This window comes from Cervus canadensis, chromosome 24 (genome assembly GCF_019320065.1).
Source record: "Cervus canadensis isolate Bull #8, Minnesota chromosome 24, ASM1932006v1, whole genome shotgun sequence".
NCBI classification, from domain to species: domain Eukaryota; kingdom Metazoa; phylum Chordata; class Mammalia; order Artiodactyla; family Cervidae; genus Cervus; species Cervus canadensis.
The window spans coordinates 14567589-14594847 of NC_057409.1; the positions used below are offsets into that span (position 1 = coordinate 14567589).

At 40.8% G+C, this 27259-nt stretch overlaps 2 protein-coding genes across 7 annotated transcripts in view; one reads left to right on the forward strand and one right to left on the reverse strand.

Annotated features, from left to right (window-relative positions):
• YARS1 (tyrosyl-tRNA synthetase 1) overlaps window positions 1-14076 on the reverse strand; it is a 30803-nt gene extending 16727 nt beyond the window's left edge. The window contains exons 1-4 of the mRNA XM_043446153.1: window positions 13877-14076; window positions 9422-9568; window positions 9121-9296; window positions 1933-2062 (exon numbers count right to left, since the gene is read on the reverse strand). Coding sequence (XP_043302088.1) covers window positions 1933-2062; window positions 9121-9296; window positions 9422-9568; window positions 13877-13933 — 510 coding nt within the window. The 5' untranslated portion in view covers window positions 13934-14076. The remainder of the gene's footprint in view (window positions 1-1932; window positions 2063-9120; window positions 9297-9421; window positions 9569-13876) is intronic.
• A 188-nt stretch (window positions 14077-14264) lies between these two features.
• The window catches only part of LOC122426885 (S100P binding protein), a 34074-nt gene continuing 21079 nt past the window's right edge, over window positions 14265-27259 (forward strand). Inside the window, exons 1-6 of one of the 6 annotated variants that reach the window (XM_043446154.1) lie at window positions 14268-14379; window positions 16823-16864; window positions 19816-19932; window positions 20647-21497; window positions 21943-22031; window positions 23453-23556. In XM_043446154.1, the coding sequence (XP_043302089.1) occupies window positions 20649-21497; window positions 21943-22031; window positions 23453-23556 (1042 nt within the window). In that variant the 5' untranslated portion in view covers window positions 14268-14379; window positions 16823-16864; window positions 19816-19932; window positions 20647-20648. Of the gene's footprint in view, window positions 14380-14399; window positions 14536-16822; window positions 16865-19815; window positions 19933-20646; window positions 21498-21942; window positions 22032-23452; window positions 23557-27259 lie in introns of those variants that run through there. The other 5 variants (XM_043446159.1, XM_043446156.1, XM_043446155.1 and 2 more) reach the window with 5 other exon arrangements.

Below are 27259 nucleotides of genomic sequence, written 5' to 3' on the forward strand. Positions count from 1 at the left end.
AGAATCAGACTGTGGGCTGAGACAGGTTCTGAAGAACATATAGATGTTTTTCACCATGGAGAGGAAACAGACTGTGAGAAGGCTCAGACGTGTGAGATGTTTAGGGAAACTATGACTGAGTCAGTCTGCAAACTCCAAGGGGTGTGGGAAGTGGTGAGTGATGACGTTAGACAAGTTGGTCAGGACACTGAGTGTCATGTGAGGGTACCTAGCCTCATCCTGGCCACTGAATGATTTTAAGGAGGGAAGAACCACAATTCACGTAACTGCAGAAAACCACACCACTGAGACAGCAGAGTGTAGAGCTGTGGCCTGAGGGCTGGAGACAAAGACAACAGCGAGAAAGCTGCTGTGAGAGTCCAGGTAAGAAATAACAATGAATGACGTTGGTGAGGGGGCTTCCCTTGGGGCTCAGCTGGTAAAGAATCCACCTGCAGTGCGGGAGACCCGGGTTCGATCCCTGGGTTGGGAAGATCCCCTGGAGAAGGGAAAGGCTATCCACTTCAGTATTCTGATCTGGAGAATTCCATGGATTGTATAGTCCATGGAGTTGCAAAGAGTGAGACACGACGAGCGACTTTTACTTTCACTTTCAAGTTGGTGGGGATGTAGAAGAAGAGTGAATTTAAGAGATTTTTAAGTAGGATTAATAAAATTTAGTATCTGATTGGACGTGGGGGAAAAAGAAAGGAGAGGAAGAGAAAGGTAAGCAAGCAGTTAGGCGCAGAACAGCACTAACAGAAGTTTCGGTGAGGGTGAGTATGTTCCACACCTGTGCTGTTCAACGCGTCAGCCTCCAGCCACATGTGGTTTGTGAGCAACCTGAAATACAGTCAGTAGGACTGGAAAACTAAAATTTTAATTACTTCGGTAGCCACATATGACTATGACAAGAGGCTGCCATAATGGACTGAATTAGATATAGAGTTCCCAAGTTCAGATCTAGAGTTCCTGACCAAGAGAAGACTTAATTTTCTTTTCTTTCAAGTTAAAAAAAAAAACATTATTTTTAAAATTTTAATGTATTTCATTAAAATTTAGTTGATTTCCAATGTATATTAGTTTCTGCCATATAGCAAAGTGATTCAGTTTTACATATATATACATATATTCTTTCTCAGGTTCTTTTCCATTATAGTTTATTATAAGATATTGAATATAGTTCCCTGGGCTATGGAGGAGGACCTTGTTTATTTTATATACAGCAGTGTGTAAGACTTTATCAAACATTAGAGAAATATACAAGGGAAAAGAAAAGTCTATCGACATTTTCATCCCATCTTCCTGAGCTAATAACCAGTATCAATAGCTTGGTTTGAATTTTCCCATGCTTTCTCCATGCTCATACAAAAATGCACACACATGAAATATGATGTGTTTGTTTTGCTTAATGGGAAATAGGATCATGCCTAAAATTTATTTTCACTCATCACTCTAAAGACAGGCAGCATGGCTCAGATGCTAAAGTGTCTACCTGCAATGCAGGAGACCCGGGTTTGATCCCTGGGTCGGGAAGATCCCCTGGAGAAGGAAATGGCAACCCACTCCAGTACTCTTTGGAAAATTCCATGGACTGAGGAGCCTGGTAGGCTACAGTCTATGGTGTCCCGAAGAGTTGGACACGACTGAGGGACTTCACTCACTCACTCACTCACTCACATCACTCTGAAATTAATGTTCTTCAATTAAGGGATCATGATTACCATAAAGAAGCTATGTGAGATGAGCAGCATTTTAAAGGACAGAGAGGTAGGCGAAGAAGTCAAAGAGTGGTCCGGAAGTCTGGAGGAGGGGCTGTAGGGGGAAGGCAGGCCTCCCGCAAGGTGAAGGAACAGCCAGGACACTGGTCTAACGGGCTGAGAGAGAGGTTTGTGACTAGTGGTCAGAATCAGAGCAGAGAAGGTCATAGGGGACTCCACCCCTCCCACATACCTGCAGCCCCGGGTACAGCAGGCCACTCAGCAGAGGGTGCTCCACCTGCTTTACCACCTCAGCTCCAGCTTTTTTGGCATCGTGCTGTGTGACCACAGAAGAAAGGCGGTAGACATCCAGCGTGTACTCTCTGAGAGGAGACAAGAGGAGACAGCTCTAAGACGGGGCCCAGGTCTCAGTGCAACCCTAAAAGTGTGTTGTTAATTCACTCTCCTGATCTTAAGACATTCAGAAAGAATCAGTTCAGTTCAGTCGCTCAGTCGTGTCCAACTCTTTGCAACCCCGTGGACTGCAGCCAGGCTTCCCTGTCCTTCAACAACTCCCGGAGCTTGCTCAAACTCAAGTCCACTGAGTCGGTGATGCCATCCAACCATCTCTGCCTGCTGGTTTCTAAATGTAAGTAGTCCATCCACTCCTGAAAATACTACTTAATTTTTATATTTTTCCTTTTTAAAGATGGATTTAAATTAATCTTTAATCTTTCTCTTTGCTTAACTCCTAAAATAGGGCTTCTCCGCCATTCCCCTCTACTCTCTTCTTCTGGATGCCTATTAAATAAACGCCAGAATTTCTCAAGTCTCGTCATGTCTTTATTTTAACTTAAATACATGTAAGGAATAATGAACAATATTATGACTAAATTACCCATCACTCAGTTTAAGAAAAGGGACCTAGGGAATTCCTTGGTGGTCCAGTGGTTAAGACTCCACACTTCCACTGCAGAGGGTTTGGGTTTGATCCCTGGTTGGGGAACTTAGATCCCGCATGTATAGCAAAAAAAAAAAAAAAAGACTTAATTACTTCTAAGGCTCCTGTGCACTCCTCCACAATCCTACTTCTTCCTTCTCCAGAGTAACCATTAGCTTGAACTTTTGTATTTCTGTCCTGTTTTATAGTCCGTTTGTATCTCTAAACAATGTGCTATAAATATTCTTATATATGTATCCTGGTACATATGTGCAAGTTCCTTTATATATGCTTAGGAGTAGAATTTCTGTAAGACAAGGGATTTGCATCTTGAACTTCAGTTCAAGATAATGTCAAACTATTTTCCAAAGAGGCTTTTCATCAATTTTATTACTTAATATTCTCATTATTTAAAGTTTTGCCATTAAAAAATTACTTATTTCTGGTTGCACTGGGTCTTCGTTGCTGCGTGTGGGCTTTCTCTAGTGGAGCATGGGCTGCTCACTGCAGTGGTTTTTCTTGTTGCGGCTTGAGGGCTCTAGGGTGCTTGGGTTTCAGTACTCAGGGCTCAAGGGCCCTAGAGTGTGCAAGCTCAGTAGTTATGGTACACAGGCTTAGATGCCCTGAGGCATGTGGAATCTTCCTGGACCAGGGATCAAGCTCATGTCCCCTGCATTGGCAGCTGGACACTTAACCACTGGAGTACCAGGGAAGCCCAATTTTTGACAACTGGTTTTGCAGTTTTTGACATATAATACTCCTTTGCCACTTATATATGTTATAAATATCTTCTCCTAGTGGGTGGCTTGTCTTTTTATCTTACTTTTGATATAGTGAAGGTTTCGACTGTAGTAAAGGTGAATCCATCAATCTTTTCCTGTGATTTGTTTTTGGTATGTCTTGTTTAATTTTCCCTGACCCACAATTAGAGGACAGTTGTCTTATATGTTGTCTTTTAAATGTTTATAGTTTGGCCTTAACAGTTAAATCTTTAACCCACTTGGAACAAAGGGATCATTTTTTTCCCGATGTGGATAACCAAAAATCTCTGCATCACTTTTAAAAAGTTTATTCTTGCTCTGCTGACCTATACTGCCAGCTCTGTCATATATATCAACTTAACATATTTGTGATGATCTATTTCTGAACTGTTTCAGTTGTTTGTTTGTTCTGTTCCAGTTGTTTATCCTATCTACATGCTATATAAATGACAAAGGACTTGGCATCTAGAAAACACAAGGAACTTTATAAAAAAAAGTGAAAAAATGGGCCAAGACACTTGCATAGACACTTGATTGACAGAAAAGGAAATACAAATGGCCAACAAAAACTTGAAGATAATTTTTTTCAATAAATATTTTCAGATATTTTGCCCTTACACTTGAATGGTCGTTTGTGTAGGTACAGATTTTTGGGTTGCAAATTCCTTTCCTTCAGAATTTTAAAGGCTCTGTTTCATCCCCTTTCAGTTTTCATTGTTCCTTTGGGGAAATGCAGAACCATTATGATTGCTGTTATTTTGTATGTGACTTTTGTCCCTTTGGAAATTTGCATATACTTGTTTGTTCCCAGTGCTTTAAAATTTCAAAATAATGCACTTCAGCATAGGTTTACTTTCATTCATTGTGTTAGGCACTCAATGAGCCCTTTCAGTCTGGAAACTCATGTCCTTTAATTGTCCTTACATTATTTCATCGTCAACTTCCTTCCCTCTGACTCTTTTTATTGCTTTTCTGGAACACTTTCTACTCAAATATTGTGCCTCTTGGCCTAGTACTCTAGTTTTATCTTTTCCTTTTTTCCCACTGTGGTCTGTGAGGCCACAAAAACTACAATTCAAGTACATACAATTCAAGGAGTTTCCTCAAGGTACATGTAGTCTTCAGTAAAAGTCTTCTTTTACTGAAAAGATGATTTTTATCACCTTTTACAGATTTTAAGACATATTTATTTAAACATTTAGCATCTCTGAAACCTAGATGACTATTAAAAATTAAGGCATGTTATAGATTAATTAGCAGTATTTAAAAAAACATCTTAGATTAAGTGAAATACAAATCTCTTTGTACTCCCACCTTCACTTGGTTTCCGGTCACTGAGTATTCTCAATTAAGTTGTCAACTGATTTATTTGAAAACTTGTGTTCGTTGCTCAGCTGTATCTGACTCTTTGTGACCCCACGGACTGACTGTCCATGGAATTCTCCAGGCAAGAATACCAGAGTGGGGGCTCCCCAGGTGGCACTAGTGGTAAAGGACCTGCCCGCTAAAGCAGGAGACGTAAGAGACTTGCGTTCAATCCCTGGGTTGGGAAGATCCCCTGGAGAAGGGAATGGCAACCCACTCCAGTATTCTTGCCTGGGAAATCCCATGGACGGAGGAGCCTGGCAGGCTATAGTCCATGCGGTCGCAAACAGTCGAACACGACTGAAGTGACTTTACACACACACATGCATGCATGCCTACTGTTAGCAGATTAAATTGTGATTAAAAAAAAAGAAACTGGCGTGGGTAGCCATTCTCTTCTCCAGGGGAGCTTCCCAGGGATTGAACCTGGGTCTCCTGCCTTGCAGGCAGATTCTTTACTGTCTGAGTCACTAGGGAAGCCCATATCTGAACTTTGGAAGGCTTAAAAATAGCATTAAAAAAAACACTTTTCAGCAGGAAGGCTGATCAGAGTACCTAGTCTGCCAGATTGCTGGAAACAAAAGTTCTTATCCACAACTTAATCATGCTTAAAGCTTTTCTGTCCATCTCTGAGCTGCATTCTAGGTGGATTTCCTGGTATAGGCAGACCTCATTTTACTGCACTTCACTTTATTGTGCCTCACAGATTCTGTGTTTGTTAAAAATTGAAGGGTTTCTTCAGTGGAAACTTTTCTGCGCAAGTCTATCAGTGCCATTTTTCCAACAGTGTTTGTTCATGTCATGTCTGTGTTGCATTTTGGTTAACTCTTGCAATATTTCAAACTTCTTCTGTATTGTCATACATGATCTTTCACGTTATAGGCATACCTTGGGGATACCGTGGGTTCAGTTCCAGATGACCACAAGGAAATAAATATTGCAATAAAGTAAGTCACATAAAGTTTTGGTTCCCTAGTGCATATTCAAGTTACATTTATACTATGTTGCATTCTATTAAGTGTGCAATAGCATTATGCCTAAAAACTGTACATACCTGAAAAATAAAACGTACATGCCTTAGTAAATACATGCTGAAAAATGCTAACCATCATCTGAGCCTTCATCAAACTATAATTTTTTTGCAATAGTAACATCAATAGGGATTTTGCTAACTTCACACTTCATGAGGTTTAAGAGAAAAGAAGCCATAACATTAAAGTGCAAGGTGAAGAAGCAGGTACTGATACAGAAGCTGCAGCAAGTCATCCAGAAAATCTAGATAATATAATTAATGAAGGTGGCTCCATCAAACAACAGGTTTTCAGTGTAGAAGAAACACCTTATACTGGAAGAAGCCATCTAGGACTTTCAGAGCTAGAGAAAAGTCAGTGCCAGACTGCAAAGCTTCAAGGACAAGCTGACTGTCTTGTTACGGGGAATACAGCTAGCAACTTTACGCTGAAGCTAATGCTCATTCATCATTTCAAAAATCCAAGGCTCTTAAGAATTATGTTAAATCTATTCTTCCTGTGTTCTATAAATGGAACAACAAAACCTGGATGAAAGCACATCTGTTTACAACATGGTTTACTGAATATTTTAAGCCCATACCATCCTTATAGCAGAAAGCAAAGAGGAACTAAAGAGTTTCTTGATGAAGGTGAAAGAGGAGAGTGAAAAACCTGGCTTAAAACTCAACATTCAAAAAACCAAGATCATGGCATCCGGTCCCACCATTTCATGGCAAATGGGAAAACAATGACAAACTTTATTTTCCTGGGCTCCAAAATCACTGCAGATGGTGACTGCAGCCATGAAATTAAAAGACGCTTGCTCCTTGGAAGGAAAGCTATGGCAAACCTAGACAGCATATTAAAAAGCACAGACATTAGTTTGTAGACAAAGGTCTGTATGGTCAAAGCTATGGTTTTTCCAATAGTCATGTATGGATATGAGAGTTGGACCATAAAGAAGGCTGAGTGCTGAAGAATTGAGGCTTTTGAACTGCAGTGTTGGAGAACACTCTTGAGAGTCCCTTGGACTATGAGGAGATCAAACCAGTCAAGCCTAGAGGAAATCAGTCCTGAATACTCACTGGAAGGACTGATGCTGAAGCTGAAGCTCCATTCTTTGGCCACCTGATGTGAAGAACTGACTCACTGGAAAAGACCCTGACACTGGGAGAGACTGAGGCAAGAGGAGAAGGGGATGACAGAGGATGAGATGGTTGGATGGTAGGATGGTATCACTGACTCAATGAACATGAGTTTGAACAAGCTCTGGGAGACGGTGAAGGCCAGGGAAGCCTGGCAGGCTGCAGTCCGTGGGGTCACAAAGAGTGGGACACAACTGAGCAACTGAACAACAACTCAGAAAAAGATTCTTCTCAAAACATTACTGCTCACTGACAATTCATCTGGTCACCCAAGAGCTCTGATGGAGGTGTACAATGAGATTGACATTATTTTCACACCTGCTAACACAATATCCATTCTGCAGCCTGTGGCTCAAACAGTAATTTCAACATTAAAGTCTCATAATTTTAGAAATACAACAAAATTTGTCATTCATGGGAAGTAGGCAAAATATCAACATTACAAGAATTTGGAAGAAATTGCTTTCAATTTGCACAGGTGGAAGTGAAGGGTTCAAAACTTTAGTGAAGGAAGTAACTGCAGACATAATGGAAAGAGCAAGAGAACTAGAATTAGAAGTGGAGCCCAAATTGCTGCAACCTCATGATAAAACTTAAATGGATGAGGAGTTGCTACTTAGGGATGACTAGAGGAAGTGGATTCTTGAGATAGAAACTACTCCTGGTGGAGATGCAATGGAGACTGTTGAAAAGACAACCAAAGATTTAGAATATTATATCAACTTAGTTGATAAAGCAGTGGCAGGGCTCGAGAGGACTAACCCCAATTTTGAAAGAAGTTCTACTGTGGGTAAAATGCTATCAAAAAGCATCACAAATTATAGAGAAATTGTTTGTGAAAGATTAATTGATGTGCCAAACTTCGTTGTTGTGTTAAGAAACTGCCATAGTCACCCCAACCCTTAGCAACCACCACCCTGATCGGTTGCCAGCCATCAACAATGAGGAGAGACCCTCCACCAGCAGAAAGATTATGACTCACCAAGGGCTCAGATGATGGTTAGCATTTTTTAACAACACATTAAGGCACACACACTGCTTTTTTAGACATAATGCTATGGTACACTTAACAGACTATAGTACTGCATAAACACAACTTTTATTTATTTATTATTTTTGTCCACTCTTAGTTGCAGCATGCACAACTTCCCTGACCAGGGATTGAACCCATGCCCCCTGTAGTGGAAGCAGGGAGTTTTAACCACTGGACCACCAGGGAAGTCCAACACATATTTTCACATATTTTTATATGCACTAGGAAATCAAAATATTCATGCAACTCACTTTATTGTGACATTCCCTTTATTGAGGTGGTCTAGAACCAAACCTGCAATATCTTTCAGGTATATGCTTTATTTAAAACTCTAAATGTCCAACAGTGGGGAATACAAAGAAAATTATGTTAGATGAAATAAAAATCAACTTGCAAGCAAGAGATCTGAGTTCACATCATGGCCCTTACACTTACTAGCTGCATGAATGAACTTGGGAAAGTTAAATCTGAATTCATTTCCTTATCTGTGAAATAGGATAGAACAATGCTTACCTTTTAAAAAGTTAGTCTAATGGTTTAACTGTAAAAGTGACCATTATAGATATACATGGCTTATATATAAATAATGTGGAGACTATGAGGCAGTGGGCAGGAAGGATTACTTAGGAAACTAGGGCTAAAAAATTAGGGCACAGGGACTTTCCTGGTGGCCCAGTGGCTGAGACTCTGTAATCCCAATGGAGGGGCCTGGGTTCAATCCCTGATCGGGGAACTAAATCCGGTATACCACAACTAAAGATCCTGCATGCTGCAACTAAGAGCTGGCAGAGCCTAATAAACAAATAATTTCTAAAAAATTAGAGCAAAAAATTATATGAATGCTGATGTTACAAGTATGATTTTTTTCCCCCACATTTCTTTTATTACTATTTGCTGAGTCTGGAAGGAGAAAGGGAGGCTGCCACTTTCCCATATGCTGTGAGGTCTACAAGGCCAAGGACTTTGTTGTGGTGACTTTTATATTCCCAGCAAATAGTATGGTACCTAGGCATTTACTAGTCAGTAGATATTTGATAGATGAATTAAAAGGACAAAGTGTATAAAATTTTTAATGGTTCTTAACAAGTAGAGCCCAACACCTTTGAATCCAAATTTAGAGTGCCTTGATTCCCCAGGCCTGTAACTAGCTAGAAGCACCAGACCCGTGAGGAGGGTGGAGCACTTACTTGCTGAGCTGGTAATCAGTGCCTTTGATGAACTTGAGCTTCTCCAAGGGCACCCCAATGCTCTCCAGCATTGCCTTGATCACATTCTCATAATAGCTGGTTCGAAGTTCTAGAAGTTCCCACGGAGCCTTCATGTTATCCAGGTATGCGTGCAGGTCTGCAAACAGAATTGTTACCTGGACAAAAAAGATAAGGGGTCACTAAAATGTGAATTTGTTCAAGTACCTCCAAACAAGCGACTAAGTCTCTCTTTTGGCCGCTGCTCAAGGGCAACTGCGCGGTTTATAATATTAGTTCTTACCTCACATCCTGCTTTCAGGAAGTCTGCGATCTTTGACATGGGCACAAAGTAAGCCACATGGGGCTTGCCTGTAGTTGCTGTCCCCCAGTAAACTTTAAGTTCCCGCTCCTTCAATATCTCCTTCAGCTTCTCTTCCCCGAGAACCTCCTGCAGTGGAAGCAAAAGAGCTGCTTTAATGGCAGTGTCCCACCTTACTTAACCAATAACCTCAGATATGCAGATTATACCACCCTAATGGCAGAAGGCAAACAGGAACTAAAGAACCTCTTGATGAAGGTGAAAGAGAGTGAAAAAGCTGGCTTAAAACTCAACATTCAAAAAACAAAGATCATGGCATCCGGTTCCACTACTTCATGGCAAATAGATGGGGGAAAAAAATGCAAACAGTGACAGACTTTGTTTCCTTGGGCTCCAAAATCACTGCAGTGACTGCAGCCATGAAATTAAAAGATGCTCCTTGGAAGAAAAGCTATGACAAACCTAGACAGCATATTAAAAATCAGAGACATCACTTTGCTGACATAGTCAAAGCTATGGTTTTTCCAGCAGTCATATACAAACGTGAGAGTCAGACCATAAAGAAGCCTGAGCATCAAAGAATTGAGGCTTTCAAACTGTGGTGCTGGAGAAGACTCTTCAGAGTCCCTGGTACAGCAACGAGATCCAGTCAATCCTAAAGGAAATCAGTCCTGAGTATTCACTGGAAGAACTGATACTGAAATTCCAATCCTTTGCCACCTGATTCAAAGAACGAATTCCTCGGCAAAGACCCTGATGCTGGGAAGGGCTGAGGGCAGGAGGAGAAGGGGGCGACAGAGGAGGAGATAGTTGGATGACATCAGTGACTCAAAGGACATGACTTGGAGCAAACTCTGGGAGACAGTGAAGACAGGGAAGCCTGGAAGCATGCTACAGTCTATGGGGTCCCAAAGAGTCAGACACAACTGAGTAACTGAACACCACCACCTGCTCATCCTTTACTCCGTGACAAGGAAAACAAAGGTATGTTTCACTGAGAGTCCAGACTCAGAGCCAGCAGGGAGGTCTAGCCAGGCTCTCAGCGCTGAGTGAGAACCAAAGGAAGCTGGTGCTGTTGCTAGTACCACTCTGGTGTAACGTCAATGACTTTAGGGAAACGGAGACTGTCCCTACCCGCATCTTCCCCTCCAACTGCCTTCAGCTCATGCTCCTTCCTTTCACAGCCAGTTTCTTGAAAGGTGTCTCTTCTGCTCTCCATTCCTTATCTCCCATTCCAGTCTGAATTCCACACAGCATCACACAACTGAAAATGCTCTTGCTAAGATCACAGATGGCCTCCAAATTGCTAAATTGAATGAATACTTTTTAGTCCTCACTTCATGGAAATCTCTTTCAGTTTCCTCTATTTTATTCTTAGTTTTCCTCCTACTTCTCTGGCTTCTGCCTTTCAGATTTCTTTGCAGATATTTGTCTTCCTAATTATTTAAATGTTAGCAATCCTTGGGGCCCTCTCTCTTTTTACTCTACATTCTCTGTAACTGATCCTCTTCAGTTGCTTCAATTACTACTTATGAGCTGTGTTGTGTGCTATGCTTAGCTGCTTAGTCGTGTCCTACTCTTTGTGACCCCATGGACTGTAGCCCGTCAAGCTCCTCTGTCCATGGGGATTCTCCAGGCAAGAATACTGGAATGGGTTGCCCTGCCCTCCTCCAGGGGGAATCTTCCCAACCCAGGGATTGAACCCAGGTCTCCCTAGTAACTACCAAATCTCCTGCTCACACCTATATAGAACATGTACTTGTTATCAACCCAGTTAATTCAATCCCATGTTCAAAATTAAACTCATGCTTTCACCTTTCTCCTTCACTCCCCAGGCATCTTTTTCACTTACAGTTTCACCCCTAGTGCAGTAAATGGTACTGAGTTGCAAAAGCTACTCTGAAACAGCTCTTAAGTCCTCCTACTTCTTTCCACCTTTACACAACCAACATAGCCTTAGCCATCATTAGATCATACCAAGACAACTGTAATAGCTTCTTAACAGGTCTCCCAAATCTACTCTTGTTCTCTTCAATCCACATCGCAAAAGGAAGCCAGAGAGGTCTTGAGAACAAAATTCGATTAACTCATTTGCCTATTTAAATACTTCATTTAATAATTTCCTTTGCTCTAAGACAATATTAAAAAAATTCTAATAGGCTAGTGAAAGTGAAAGTCGCTCGGTCATGTCTGACTCTTTGCAACCCCAATGGGATTCTCCAGGCCAGAACACTGGACTGGGGAGCCTTTTCCTTCTCCAGGGGATCTTCCCAACCCAGGGATCGAACCCAGGTCTCCTGCATTGCAGGCGGATTCTTTACCAGCTGAGCCACAAGGGAAGCCCAATAGGCTAGTATGCTGTGACAAAGGAGATTTTAGTGTTTCTCCAGGTGACGGTTGGGGAAACTATTGAAAGCCATGAAAAAGAGATTTTAGTGTTTCTTCAGGTGATGGTTTGGGTAAACTATTGGAAGACATGAAAGACAAAAATCGTTTTGCTGGTTTGAATATCTGTTGGCAGGACTTGTTAAAATCATGTGTTCCAAGCCAGGTGGAGGCTGACCCTGCATCCTTCAAACCCCTGACTATGGGACATTTAGAGTTTTTACTACTCAAGGAAAGGTCATATCACTTAACCTTTAAAACCTGAGTAAATCAATGCTACTAGCTTTGTGTGTTATTTCTCTCCTTATGGAGAGAGGCCAGGAAACAGAATCTGGCTAAGGCGAAGCATGCAAGAATCTCTGGTTAAGATGAAGTTATGGGAATGGGACTTCTCTGGTTCAGTGGTTAAGACTCTGTGCTTCCACTGCAAGGGACGCGGGTTCAATATCTGGTTGGAAAAGATCCCACATGCTGCGTGGTGTGGACAAAAAAAAGATCAAGTTATGAGTCAAAATAACTCAAAGGTCCATCAACTGACAAACAGAGAAATAAAATGCAGTATATTCATATAAAAGTAGTATTGGTTACTCAATCGTGTCCAACTCTTTGTGACTCCATGTACTGTAGCTTGCCAGCAACTCTGTCCATGGAATTTTCCAGGCAAGAATACTGGAGTGGGTTGCCATTCCCTTCTCCAGGGGATCTTTCCGATTCAGGAATCCAACATATAATGGGATATTATTCAGCTGTAATAAGGAACAGAGTTCCAGTAAGTGTAACAACATGGATGAAACATGAAAACATTAAGCTTAGTGAAAGAAGCTAGACATAAAAGGCCACATATTGTAATTCCATTTACATGAAATGTCTAGAATAGGCAAATTAGAGACAGAACACAGATTAGTGGTTCCCTAGGGCTGGGGAGAGGGGAAGAATAAACAGTGATTAGTAATGAGTACAGGTTATTTTTGATGATGAAAATGCTCTGGAATTAAATAATGATGGTAATTGAACAACCATGTGACTACTAGAAAACCCACTGACCCACACACTTTAAAGGGGTGGATTTTATGGTATGTGAATTGTATCTTATAAAAACAGAAAAGCAAGCTACTGCCTTCAGAATAAACCCCACTGTCAAACATTGCCTACAATACCTTCATGACCTGGTCCTTGCCTGCTCCTCCTAAACAAACTAGTAAAATGTACCATATGTTAGATGGTGATCAGTTCTACGGAGAAATAAAAAAAGGTAGAGTAAGGGATGAGGCAGTTTTTCTGGCAGGGGTTTATTATTTAAATAAAGACCACAGATGATATGACAACAGAGGCCTGAGAAGTCAAGAGAATGAGCAATGTAAATATTTTCTAAGTGCTTGATCTGTACTTTGCCTCCTTTACTCCAGCCAAGTTAGCCTTCTCTCAGAACCAATGGGTTCTTTCTCCCCTCTGGCTCTTGACCTGGGTTCCCTCTACCTGACACGTTTTTAACACCCATTATTCTGGTTAACTTCTACTCCTGCAGTTTCTGGAACCAGCAGAACATAGGTGAAGTGAGGAGGTGATCCGAATCCCTAAGGGCAGTTTAGAGTTCCTCAGCTTTCCCTCAACACTCTCCGCAGCCTTCCTCCTAACTTCCTTTCAATAAAGATCTCCGCGTAAAGCACCTTTCAGTACTAGTTTCGACTTAATTAGATGTCTGGATCCTGGGTCCTTGCAAACATCTGATTTCCTCCAGACATGCTCTGGGAGGGTAGGGTCCTGACGTACCCCCCAGCGCCTTAGCACCGCGCCCGGCACACAGTAGGGTGGGTGGGGTGGATTCAAAGCCTGGCTCAACACAAGTAACGGCACACAGAAGGTGAGACCACTGTGATTTCTGTAGTAACGGACTGACTGACCGACCGGCAGCAAGGACTGCAATCTCTTTCAGAGCTGCCTCGGCGCGAAATCCCGGGTACCATACATTTATGACTCCGTAGAGGTGCTCAGGATCACTTGGACCTCCGGCCCGTAGTCCCCAACCGCGCACTTTCAACCCCGAGGCCCCACCTGCAGGTTCCGGGTGATAAGGTTTAGCTTCTCTTCAGGGCTCAGAGAGTCCCCCATGGCTCTGTCGCTGCCGTCTCCAGCAGTTAGCCCGGCACCCGGGCCCCTTTCTCGGTCGCAGCCGCCGCCGCCGCGTGCCGGAAACTGTCACGCGGGTCCAGGTTAGGTTGCATCAGCTGAACTCGTCCCTCGGCTTGACAGGCCTGCACCCTTCTCCTCCTACCAGCAGCCAGGAACAGCCAAGTGTCGAGCGGGTCGATGAGACGAAAAGGGGTGGAGCCCGTAGGTGGGGGGAGGAGGTGTGGAGGGCGGGGTTTCAGCGCCTGCGCCAGGCGCAACCCTCTGAGAGGCGGGGCGGTTTCCTGCCAATCATTGCCTGTTTGCCCTCCCCTTGGCGCTGGCCCGGCAGCCTCGGGGTGGGGGAGGTCGGGGAGGGGGCGATAAGATGGCGCAGGGGGCGGAGTGAGACGCAGTCGTTCGCCTAGGCTGTGGCCCGGCTTCCGGAGGTGAACAGCTGAGGGAGGAGCGGGGGTCGGCGAGCCTCGGCTGGGAGGGGGAAGGGGGCTCCTGTTGCTTCTCCAGAGGGCCGCGCATGCCGTTCGCCCCGTTGAGGGGTTGAGGCCCTCACCCTGCTGGGAGAAGGGCTCGTTTTCGTTTCTGAGGTGATGGCGGCGGGAGGGGGGAGTGTCTGTGCCGCCCGCCAATTCACGTCGGCGGACGATAGATGCCCCTCACCCTGCCCAGGCAAAGGGTGCCGTCTGGTTACCCGAGAGGGGCGAACGACGTCTGTTTTCTGTGCCCGGTGCGGGTGGGGACTGGAGGTGGCGGTGGGGGTTGCCTCTCCCCCTGCCCCAAGGCTGGGAGGGTGTTGCTAGGCGAAAAATCGCGGTCTTTCCGGCCGCGCCTTGCCGGCGGGTAGGCAGCAGAAAGAGGCTGGCCCGCCCCAGGGGAGAGCGGAGGTGTGGGACGGGCAGCCACCCGCAGGGTGAGGGTGTACCGCGCCGCTCTGCTGAGGGGCTGTTTGGCTCCTGCTGGGGGAGGAATGGGGAGCAAGCCCCGAGCTGCTCCCGCCTTCCGCGGAGAGGCGGGAATTCTTGGTCTTTGGGGAGGAGGGCAGTGCGGTACGGCGGCTATAGAGCTTCTAAGGGAGAGCTGGGGGCGGTCAAGCCTTATCCTACGTTGAGCGAACTGCGATGAAGCACTCGAGGATCGGACGTGCCACCAGTTCCTTCCAGGGCAGGAGAGCGGGCACTTGGCACCGCCGGGTGGGCCCGGGAGAGGAAATGATTGAATTGCCCATCTGCTGCCCCAACCTGATTCCAGTTTGATGGATTTGTTAGAGGCTTCAAGCTTTAGCAATCCTGTCTAAATCATTTAAAAAACATTTTCTTTTTAAAAAGAAACCTGTTGCCTCAGCTGAGTAGTATTTGGTTTCTGTGGGAGGAAAGTCCTGGCACCCTTATCTAAGTGAGCCGTTACCTAAAGCAGAGATTTGCGGTCCGAGTTGTTTTTCTTTCCTGCAGTGTCTACAGTTACCTCCAAGGGAGTTGCAGAATTCTTACAGATAATTGCAGTTCAGTTTAATTTGGCTTAAACTTTATGCCCGTTTCATGGAGTGATAAAGGCCACCGAGTGTCTTTAATGCTGTACGTCTCACACGTATTGCACATAGGAAAGGTTGGAAATCAAAGCTCAAAGATAAGTGGGTCTTTGGGAAATAATCCTTGCCCTTGGCCAAACCTGTCAGATCCAGCTTGGTAATGGTCTTGGTTTTTAGAGCCTTGAAAGAGGGGTATGAGGTTGTGTTTGGTGTTGCAGTTTTAGTGGCCTGAATAATATAAGGCTTGTGTTTTAAGGCAGTAGGTTTTCTTAGGTACGGTAAAAATAGAAAGGGAGCTGGTTTCTGAGGTTGCAACCAGGTTAGAGAACAGAGCGAGGGGGTGGTAAACTGAAGTGTGAAGGAGGGGGTGGACAGATGAGAGAGACATGGAAGGACAGAATAGGGTCACAGAGAATTAAGAGAGAAACGGGAGATGGGAATTATATTTTTCCTTTAAAAATAAGATTTTCATATTTAATTTTAATTTTTTTTTTTGGTGGTGGCATGTGGGATCTTAGTTTCCTAACTAGAGTTTGAACCCCGAGCCCACTGCTTTGGGAGCATGGAGTCTTAACCAGTGGATTGCTAAGGAAGTCCCAGGATCTTCATATTTGAGATTGCTACAAAGCAAGTGCCAGGAAAGGCAGATGATGGTAGAATGGCAGACAGGCACATAGTAAGGCCGTCTTTGTGGAACTTCACTTTATCTTTTACATTGTGCCTGTAGTATGCTAAGTGCTTTTGTATTCATAATCTCATTTTTAATTCTTAAAAGGACCTTATGAGGTAGGTACTATGATGGTCCCTATTTTACTTGAGAGGACATTTGAAACTTCAAAATGTAATCATTGTTTCCCCACTGGCTTCTTAATTTTAAAATGGTTTTATTATTAAATATTTCAAGCATATAAAAGTTACAGTTATACCATATAACATAATAATGAATACTATTAACCCCCTACTCAGCTTTATTGTTTTAGGTCTTTTCCTGTTGGTGATTTTTAAAGAAATAAAACATTACAAAAAGAATTGAAGCTACTCATGCCCCCTTACCATTCCTTTTCCCTCCTCACCACCAGAGGTAATCCCTATCTTGAAATGGCATGTTTTTATAATTTTATAATACATCCATGTTTGTATCCATACACAGTTTACGTTATTGTTTCTTTAGCAAATTGCAAGAAAAAAAAAGATGGGAATCTGTAGATTAAAATACAAGATTTATCAGCCAAACCTAATGTATGGACCTTACTTGGATACTGTTGTGTGTTTTTTTTAATGTGACATTTAAAAAATAGCTGAAAATATGAACTGGATATTTTATGATAAAGAATTCTTGTTGTTTACAGATGAAATGATGTGATGCCTGGGATTTGCTTCAAAATAATCTGGTAAAGGGGGTAGTGGATGGGGCAAGATTAGCAATGGGTTGATAGTTGTTGGGGCTGGGTGATGGATATGTGGGTATTCATTATTATGTTGTTTTTGCATATGTTTTGAATTATAATAAAAATTTTTAATGAGGTAATTGTGAAGAGAATGATTTGTGCAAGTTAAATAGATGTTTGTGGTATTGTTTTGCATGCTAAGAGCATTCAAATTGAGAGCAAAGTTAGACCTATTGGAGCATTCTGTGAGGAAAGCTCAGAAGAGCTGGCTCTGTGCCTCTGGATGTCATGTGGCGTAGGAATTGATGCTTTCAGTGGCTGTGGAGACTATTGGTCCTGTGTTTGCACAGTAAAGTTAGCAAGTAATGATTTTTTTTTTCCATTGAGGTTTGACCACTTTCACAGGTCATTTCTACATTCTTCCGTTCCACTTGGGAAATTAAATGGAGCCTGTGCATAATACAGTGGCTTAAATTATTTTTGCCAAGGGACCAAAAACCCTCTTTAATGTCTGCATCCTTCATAGTGTGTTAGAGAGTGTACTGAATGTAGAAGATTTCCATTTGCTCACTGACTCTGGGCAAGTCTATCACAAGGATGGTAGAAAAAGCAAGAAAAAACATTGCCTTTGAAATTAAACTTGGGTTTGGATCCTTGTTTTAGCATATTAGCTCTGTATACTCAGTACATTAAATGCCTCTGAACTTTAGTTTCCCAAGAGTGAAAATGTATTGAATTCTTCATTTGGTTAAGCAAGTGCTTGGACTAGACCCTTTGTTTTTTGGGGTTTTTTTTGGCTGTATCGCACAATATGTAGGATCCCATGCTCCCTGCAGTGGAAGCCCCTTGCAGTGGAAGCGCAGAATCCTTACCTAACTGGACTGCCTGGGAACTCCCAGGACTAGACTTTTGGAAGGAGTAGGAGAATGGCGATTGTGACTCAGAGCTTCTCAGAAAGTGGCTACTTAACCCCAGTGTCTGTCATACTTGTGCTTGACAAGCACAAACTTTATTAAGTAAAGGAAATATTTTTCAAAAGTAAACCTTTTTTCTACTGCTGCCTAAAGAAATAACTTTACTCTATAACCCAGTCACTGGGCAGAGAAATCACTTTTTTCTTCATAGAGACACCTGCTTCAGTGCCTACCTAGAGTGTGTTCAGTTGCTCAGTTGTGTCCAACTGTTTGTGGCCCCGTGGCCTGTAGCCCGCCAGGCTCCTCTGTTCATGAGATTTCCCAGTCAAGAATACTGGAGTGGGTTGCCATTTCCTACTCCAGGGGATTTTCCTGACTCAGGGATCCAATCAGCATCTCTCTCTTGCATCTCCTGCATAGGCAGGCAGATTCTTTACCCCTAGCACCACGTGGGAAGCCTGGTGCCTAGAACTCTTCCACGATTGCTGAAAAATTGGTAAAATAAGATAAAAAAAATCATAGCAATTCTTAAGTTTAACTATAGCAGTTTAGTTTCTTTGATAAGACCTGTGTTATAGAGTTACATGAGTTAGAGTTGTAAAATGTGTCTCACAGTGCGTAGTTTATAGTATAGGTGCTTAGTAGTCTTTCCCTTTTTGTCCCATTTGTCTCATTTCTAAGATGAGCAAGGCTTTTTTTTTTTTTTTTTAATTTTCCCTGTTTTATTGAGATGTAATTCCCATATAACACTGTATTAGTTTGGGGCTTCCCTGGTGGATCAGTCAGTAAAGAATCTGCCTGTAATGTAGGAGACCCGGGTTCAATCCCTGGGTTGGGAAGATCCCCTGGAGAAGGAAATGGCAACCCACTCCAGTATTCTTGCCTGGAGAATTACATGGACAGAGGAGTCTGGTGGGCTACAATCCATGGGGTTGCAAAGAGTCAGACACGACTGAGTCACTAACATTGTATTAGCTTAAGGTATACAACATGACTTGACATATGCATATAATGCAAGATGATTGCAATAATGAGTTAACATACATTACTTCATGTAGTTCTCTAGTGCTTTATTGCCCATACCATTTTGTATTTTCTTATATTGGTGTGTAAGTTGAGTGTTGTCTTTATTGGAAGGTTATACATTCCTTGAGGGTAGAATCTGTATCTTTATTTCTTAGAAATCATATAGAGACATACTATCTAGCTCAGTCATGTGTGTTGATGGTAGCTTAGAAAATGTTTTCTGAAAGAATGCATGAACCAAAACTAAAATTTAGAGAGGGAAGTGGGGTGGGGAAGAATTTGCAGTTAAAAGGCTATAAGAATTTTCCAAATTTTCTATCACTTTTGCCATCTAGAAAATAATGAGAGATCAGGTCCATCATTAGCTACTTAACACCTAATTTTTAATTATACAAGTATATATAAATATCAAGTAAAGTAGTGAAGTCTCCCCTTGTCCCTCTCTCGATGCCCCTGCAGGTTATTATAATCATCAATTTTGTGTTGTGTTTTTCTAGACCTGTTTTTTGTGTTTATGTATGTATTGAAAATGAGGTTTTTGTATGTATGGTCATGACTACAACTTTGGGATCTTGGTGGAATCTTCAGTTCAGTTCAGTTGCTCTTAGACATCATCTAATCCCAGTTCTCTATCCCTTCCATATTTTTTATATGAGGAAACAAGTCTCTGGTTAAATGGCTTGCCCAAATTATCACAACTAGTTAGTGACAGAACCAGGACCGTAGCCCAGATCTTTAGACTCTCAAGACCGTGTTCATCCTACTAGAGCAAATGATATTCTTAAGAAAGTATAAATTGTTGGGAGGAAGAAAACTAGTTCCTTAAGTTGCATAATTTTTCCTCTAAAGATTTTTCTTTGATGTTCTTGACTCAGAATCCAACTTTGTGGTATTTTAAAAAATATCAAGATCAAAATTAATAGATGGAGCACCTTAAAGCATAATGCAGTTGACTTTGTAATTAGCAGAGTTGAAAGTGATGAGAAGATCCTCTAATTTTCTTTGTGCCTGCAGGAAGGTGGGAGTCAATCATTTTGACAAGTCTCCCGAAAGGAACAGCTAGCAGGAGCTGAACCCTTTTTCCATTTGGTCTCGTGGCAAAGGCAGAGATCACACCAGCAGCTCCATACAGTATGAAAGACAATTTTTTTTCTTCTTGTATGCATAAAATTGTTTCTTTTTAAAATTTCAAAAGTAATATGTGTGTTTTCTAAAAAGTATACACTGTGAAAATCCAAACATTTTATATATATATATTTGTTTTGTTGTATGTTATAGATATTATTCCAGTGATGCTACATTCAGATCCACTTCATTGTTTTTAAATAATTGTAAAGTATTCCATAAGATGAATGTACCATGATTTTAGTGAACAGATCTGGTGATGGACATCTAGGTTGTATCCAATATTTGGATGTTCTGAATAATACTGCTTTGAACACCTTTTAACTGTATCTATGTGCCTTTGTACAGGTATTTCTGCAAGGTAAATTTCTTGTAGTGAAATTGCTGAGTCAGATGCTATGGCCAAATTACTCTCCACAAAATATTGTACTGATTTATACTCTCACTGATAGTATGTGAGAATCCTTGTTTCTCACATTCTCACCAAAATAGGTTATCGTGTCATTTTAATGTTTGCCACTTTGATAGGAAAAAAAAATCTCATTGTTATGATAGCTATTCCCCTGATTCTGGTAAAGTTAAATATCTTAGAACTTTCTCGTGTTACAAGTCATAGTGCAAAGAATTTGAAATACTAAGACACTATCACTCTCTAAAGCAGATTGGACTTGTTAAAAGGGTATTTCCTGTTCTCAGTGAAACTGCCTCTTATTTCTCCAGATATGATGTGCTCACTAGTGCCCTCTGAACAGTCTTCTGGTACCTCTCTCTTGCCTAAAGACAATGCTCCTTTTTCTTGGAGTTCCTTGGATGAGGATGAATTGGATGACTCCTTGCTGGAGCTATCTGATGGAGAAGATGATGGCCATTTCAGTTTCACAGAGGAACAGATTCAGGAACTCTTGAAGGATGATGACCTATCAAATGAGCACTTTCCTTGGGGAGGAGGGTTGCCTAATGATGACAGCAGGAATGTTGAGAAGGGAGAGAAGGGGAGTCAAATTCCACTTGACACTCCCCAAGAGAAAGATTCACCATACAACATGGGACCAGAAGCTGAGACCCCTGACACATTCAAACTACCTCAACTAACTACATCAGTTGGTCATGGACCAACTCCTACTAAACCATTGAACAGACGCTTTGCACTAGAAAAGAATCTTATAAAAGTTACAGTTGCACCATTTGATCCAACAGTTTGTGATGTTGTACTTGATAAGGACAAGACTTATGTGTCCAAAGTTACATCCAGAGTTACTGAAAAACCCTCCTCCCTTGGGGAAGAGATGAGAGAAGATGATCTTAGCCTAAATGAGAGCACACTTTGCACAGAATCTGAAGGGATCAGCCCCAATAACTCTGCCTATGATGGGCCCCCACTCCCTTCTTCAAACAATAATTTTCCACATACTGTCTCTGATAAAAATATATCCAACAGTAAGAAACCTACGCCTGTATTCTCTCAGATCTTGGACCATTCAGAGACTTCTAATACAGGGTCATCCTGGAGAAATGGATCATATAAATCAAGTTTTGAAATGAAGTTACCAGTTTCCAGTTCATCAAACAAAGTAAGTATGTTTTTCAAGGTGAAGAGAGGAATGAAACTATATAACAGAGCTTTGTATTCAAATAAATTGGGGCTTGAAGCCTAACTAGCACTGTGTCCTTGGGCAAATTATTTAGCTTCTCTGTTTCCTCACATTTCTTATCTATAAACTGGAGTGAGTAGTACTTTACAGTATATGGAAAATTAATTAAATAATATATTCATAGTAACTGGTATATAAAATTAACCATTTACTGAATAAGATGATGATTTTACTATTCTACTTTTTTTCCTTGAGATTACTATCATCTCATTTAAAGCACCTCTGTTAGTACCTGGTACAGTAAAGTTCACAAGTATGCTTATGTAACCTTTAGTTCAAGAATATTTCCATAAGTAATATTTTTAGTTATTTTCTTATAACTAAGGCCATCTTCCCTTCTTCATTCCTTCTGCTCTGAAAAAAGCAGGATGTTCTTGACAAGGATTCTGGGAAGCTAAAGGTCCATGAAAAAAGACTAGGCAAAGTCATTCCTGTTCTGCAAACCAAAACAAGGTAAGAATATAGTGAAATATTCTGGTTTATGTTGGTTCTGTTCAATTGCTTTCTTACTCTCCTGAGTTTCTCCTTAGTGTGGGAAAAAAGCCCTGCGCCAGAAGTAAGCATACTTGAAGTTCTGGGACTACCAATAACTGTGTGACCTTGGACAGTCAAATACTCTCTGACCTCAGTTTCTTTTTCAATAAAATAAGGCTAATGATGCCTTCTCTGCTGCCTCATAGGGTTATTTTTAAGAAGAAAAAAAGACTTTAGTGAAAGCACTGTATAAATGTAAGATTTCTTTTCCTATGTGTGGGGAAGCCTGTTCACAGGCATAGGAAGTTAGAATAACTTTAACAAAAATGTTAAGATATATCTATGTAGAAAGTCATTTAAACATTTCTCCCAACTTGCATATATCTGTCCTTGGTGAAAAAATTTTATAGAGGTTGCAGATTTGGGTCACCTTTTCAGTCTATTTTCTTGTTGCCAGGAGATGGCAGTATCTCTACATGGGCCTTTTCAATTAGCAAAGCTATTTTTTTAGGTTGTGTCATATGTGCTTCCTTACAGTGAGATTCTTTTTAAAAATTTGGTTACAGATATTAAATTTCTTCAGTAGTACAGATAAGGCTAAAGTCCTTTGACTATAACCCCCTAGTCCCAGTTTTCTGGGTTTTTTCTCTGTTTTGTTTGGGTTACTTCAAGGAGCTTTGTGAGTTGCATACAATGAAAATTATACCAAGGTACACAAGTCAGGCTACTTGGAGCAGTAATAAATTCACGATCTCATCCACAGACACTCAGTACAGTATAATCAGCATGAGCAAAGGCCAGAAGTTGTTTGTGCCAAGGTCACCAATGTTTTAATTGCCAGATCTAGCTGATTCTTTTTGGTCTTTATCTTACTCAATTTTTGTGTGGCTTTATGAAGTTAGTTGTTTCCTTACTAACCTTGAATTGCTCAAAATGCTTCCTCTCTCGGTGGAGTAGGTAGTCTTCATTTTGCTATGCCTTGTTAACAGGAGGTTGTATCTTTTTTCTTCAGCTCTATACTTGATTGCAGCTTTGCATTACGTGACTAACACTGTCTTTTGTCATTGCATCTTAGTGTTATGAGAGTTCATTGTTCTAATCCATCGCTTCCTTGGTGGCTCAGATGGTAAAGATTCCACCTGCAATGCGGAGGCCTGGGTTTGATCCCTAGTTTGGGAAGATCCCCTGGAGGAGGGCATGGCAACCCACTCCAATATTCTTGCCTCAAGAATCCCCATGGACAAAGGAGCCTGGTGGGCTACGGTCCATGGGGTCACAAAGAGTCGGACACAGCTGAGCAACTAAGCACACACAACCCATGAACAGTATATGATTCTCTACAAAGCACTGTCCTCATGCTTCTAACCGATTGTTTTTCCCCCTGGTTTGCTTTGATAAAGGACTAATGTTCCGACATTTTCACCGTCAGACCTGGAAAAGCAGAAGCAAAGTTATCTCAGGAATGTCATTGCTCATATAGAAGACCCAGTGGATTCAAACCAAGGTAACATGGTAACCAAAGAATGGCCTATAAAAAATATGGTGAGACTTTTTTATTCCAGTGTGATATAGCTTAAACTGGGAGATTGTCTTGAATTTTTACAAATTGGTGAGAAAGATAATTTCCTTATCCAAAGGTTTTCACTTTAAGGGATTGCCTAACCAGATAATCCTCAACCTTGTTTGGCTAACTAGTATTAGAGAGGCATCCAAGGAGACTCATACCAGTACATGAAAAGAGTCTCCCCCATGGTTGAGGTCTATAACCAGACATTTTTTGCCTGGAATTTTTTTGCTTTGGATTTTTTTTGATCTGAAAAATAGTAGAAATGACAACCAGGCACTGCTTAGTAATCATTGGGGTTTTTTTTTTTTTAATTTTTATCCCTGTTGCCTTCAACATTTAAAAGTAAAAAGCAGGTATTTTGGATACCATCTTGCATCTTGGCATCTGAATAAAAACTCTTGGAAGGGTTGACTACTGTTCAGATTCTTCAGTCTGTGAGTTTTTCTTTGTCAGTCAAAAGCTGTTGCAAACCAAAATGGCTAGATTCTTTCTCCAGGCCTCAAGAGACTATACTATAGTTCATGTTTTTGTTCATCTTGAACTATTAGCTGATGGGAAGACTCCTAAAGGGAAGCTTGTAAATTATACTGAAGGTGTGGAGGTTAGAAAATACTGGTGAAAGAATTGCTTCAGTTCATATTCTGTCATCTTAGCTTCTTTCTCTATTCATTCAGCACAGTTTTCTCAGGTACTTTCAGTAGTGCTCAGTTTGAAGATAAGGGATTGAAAATGTAAAGAGTTAATGCAATATTGGTTAGTGTTCTAATAGAACTATGAATAAAGTGCAGTAGGAACAGGGAAGAAGTTTGTGTTTGGGAAAGAAGAATGTCCTAAGCAGCCTCTACACAGAAGATAATTTAGTTCAGTTACTCTAAGATCTGTTGTAAATCAGTAGGGAGGGTTTTAGAAGGATTTTTGGCCAAAGATCCAAGGAGAACTCTCCTTTCTTTGACAAATCTTGAATTACTTGGTAGTTTTTTCTTTTTTGTTTTATAAGGCTGTGAGCTAAAGGTTGAGAACTCTGAGATATCAGCCAGAAGAATTTTTACTCCAGGTTCTTTTATGTTTTCCTCAGATTTCATTAAGCAGTCAGATGCACTTGTACTGATTGCTTGGCCCCCTCCTTGTGAGATCCCTTTGCTTGAACTAAAAGGATGTGTGAAACTAGAGAGGTCCCCACCCCCGCCCCTGCTGTCATTGAAGGGGCAGATTAAAAGTAGTTCATCTATATTCAACCTCTGTGGAAGAGACTTGATCATTGCTCCCCTCTCTAAGGTGACTTACTTTCTCTTATATCTTAGGTAGTTGACAATGATGATATCCAGTCACATTTTCCTTTCTCATTTGGGGCATTTAAAAAGAAAATTTCATGGGAAGAGCAGTGAGTAGCTGCTCATATTACTGTATCTTTTCCAATCTCTTCCTCATTCAGCAATCCCTCTTTCATTTTATCACAACAATCTATATCCCATAAGGGACAACTAGAATAACTAAGAGAAAAGTCAGTTGCTTTAGTGGTTGGGAGAACAAAGTCTGGTCTAGAATTAAAACCTGGGTTCATACCCCAGCACCACTGCTTACTGACTTTGTGACCTTGAGCCAGTAAAAACTCAGTTTTCTCATTTATAAGATGAAGATAACAGTGAAGCTTAATTGACATGAAAATTATATGTGTAAGTAGTAGTAGTATACATAGAACAGTACCTTACCATGGGAAGTTTATTGAATATTTAGTATTATTAGCAAGAAATTGTGTCTTCTCATACTGAAGTTTTTATAGGTAAAATAATGTGATGTCAGGTATTTGTTTTTAAATCTAAAAACAATATAAAAAACTCAATCTGAAAAATTAGAGAAAACAGCTTTACAAAAATGTTGATAAATGAAGCTCAGTGACTGTGATTGAGGGTGAGGGTGCTTATTACATGCTATTCTCCACTTTTGTGTATATTTGAAATTTTCCATAATAAAAGGGTGTTGTTTTTTTTTTTTTATGTGCATCTTTTAGGGAATTTCTTTTTTGACATCTTAAGAATTTTCGACATTACTAGCTACTCTAAAACCTTCATAGGCCTCCAGTGTTTTCTTCTGCCTTTCAGAAACCCAGTGTGATACTAATTTCTGTGTTACTTTCCACACCTCAAAAATTTAAAGATTTTATATATCATATTGCAGGGGAGATATGGGCATATTCTTTCTCCTTTCTTTATATATGAATTACTGGGCAGCCGGAAGCAAAGAGAAGGAGCAGAGTACCTCTTGTCCTTTTTGAGATGTTTAGTGCTGTCTACCTTGGAAGGGTTTAACTCTTCAGGCCCCTTATTAGACACAGAGAAATAATAGGGGACAGATTCAAAATTAGTTCCTATCAATTCAATTTGATCCCTCTGCATTAGGTTAAATCATCTTTTTCAGTTTATCAGTAATTTGTATATTATTGATACAGAATATAATAATTAAATCATCCTTCAACTCCATTATTATAATATAGGTATAATCTCTTTTTAGTTTAGTGCCACGTGGGTCATTAATAGCATTTACAAAGAAATACATACCACTTCCTTTTTGTCATCCCCGCTAACAGATAATTTTATATTGGATAATAAATTCTTAGAGTTGGAAAGTACCGTTAAGATCTTCTCCTCAATCTCCTACCATGTAAATCTATGCCATATATCTTTGCCAAAAGATTATTAAGCCTCTGCTTAGCGTCTAATAGTGCAGAACTCGTTACTTCATGAAGCAGGCCGTTTGTTGCTTGGAAAATTCTTTTTTATTTAATTGTAGTATAGTTGATATACAATATTGTGTTAGTTTCAGGTGTACAGCAAAGGGATTTAGTTACACATATGCATATATTCATTCTTTTTCAGATTCTTTTCAGAAAATTCTAATTGTTAGAAAGTTAGTCCTTACATTGACCAACTTGTGCTTCCGTATAATTTCCAGTGGTAGTTCCTAGTTCTGTCCTCTAGGATCACAAAAAATAACTACTCTCTTCCATTTACTTAATGTATTTAAGGACCTGTCCATATTAAATATCTCAAATTAAAGGGTTTTTAGTGATTAAAAGAATCATATAATTTATTATTCCATCTTGATAAATCAGGTTATATCCATTTTCTTTTTTTTTTTTGGTTATGTCCATTTTCATTAGTAATGCTGCAGTGAACATTCTGGTTCATAAATGTTTATGTACAACTCTTCTTTCTTTTTTTTTTTTTTTATTTTTTTTAATGTGAAAAAAATTTTATTAGTTGGAGGCTAATTACTTCACAACATTTCAGTGGGTTTTGTCATACATTGATATGAATCAGCCATAGATTTACACGTATTCCCCATCCCGATCCCCCCTCCCACCTCCCTCTCCACCCGATTCCTCTGGGTCTTCCCAGTGCACCAGGCCCGAGCACTTGTCTCATGCATCCCACCTGGGCTGGTGATCTGTTTCACCATAGATAGTATACATGCTGTTTGAAATATCCCACCCTCACCTTCTCCCACAGAGTTCAAAGGTCTGTTCTGTATTTCTGTGTCTCTTTTTCTGTTTTGCATATAGGGTTATCGTTACCATCTTTCTAAATTCCATATATATGTGTTAGTATGCTGTAATACAACTCTTATTTCTATAGGATGAATG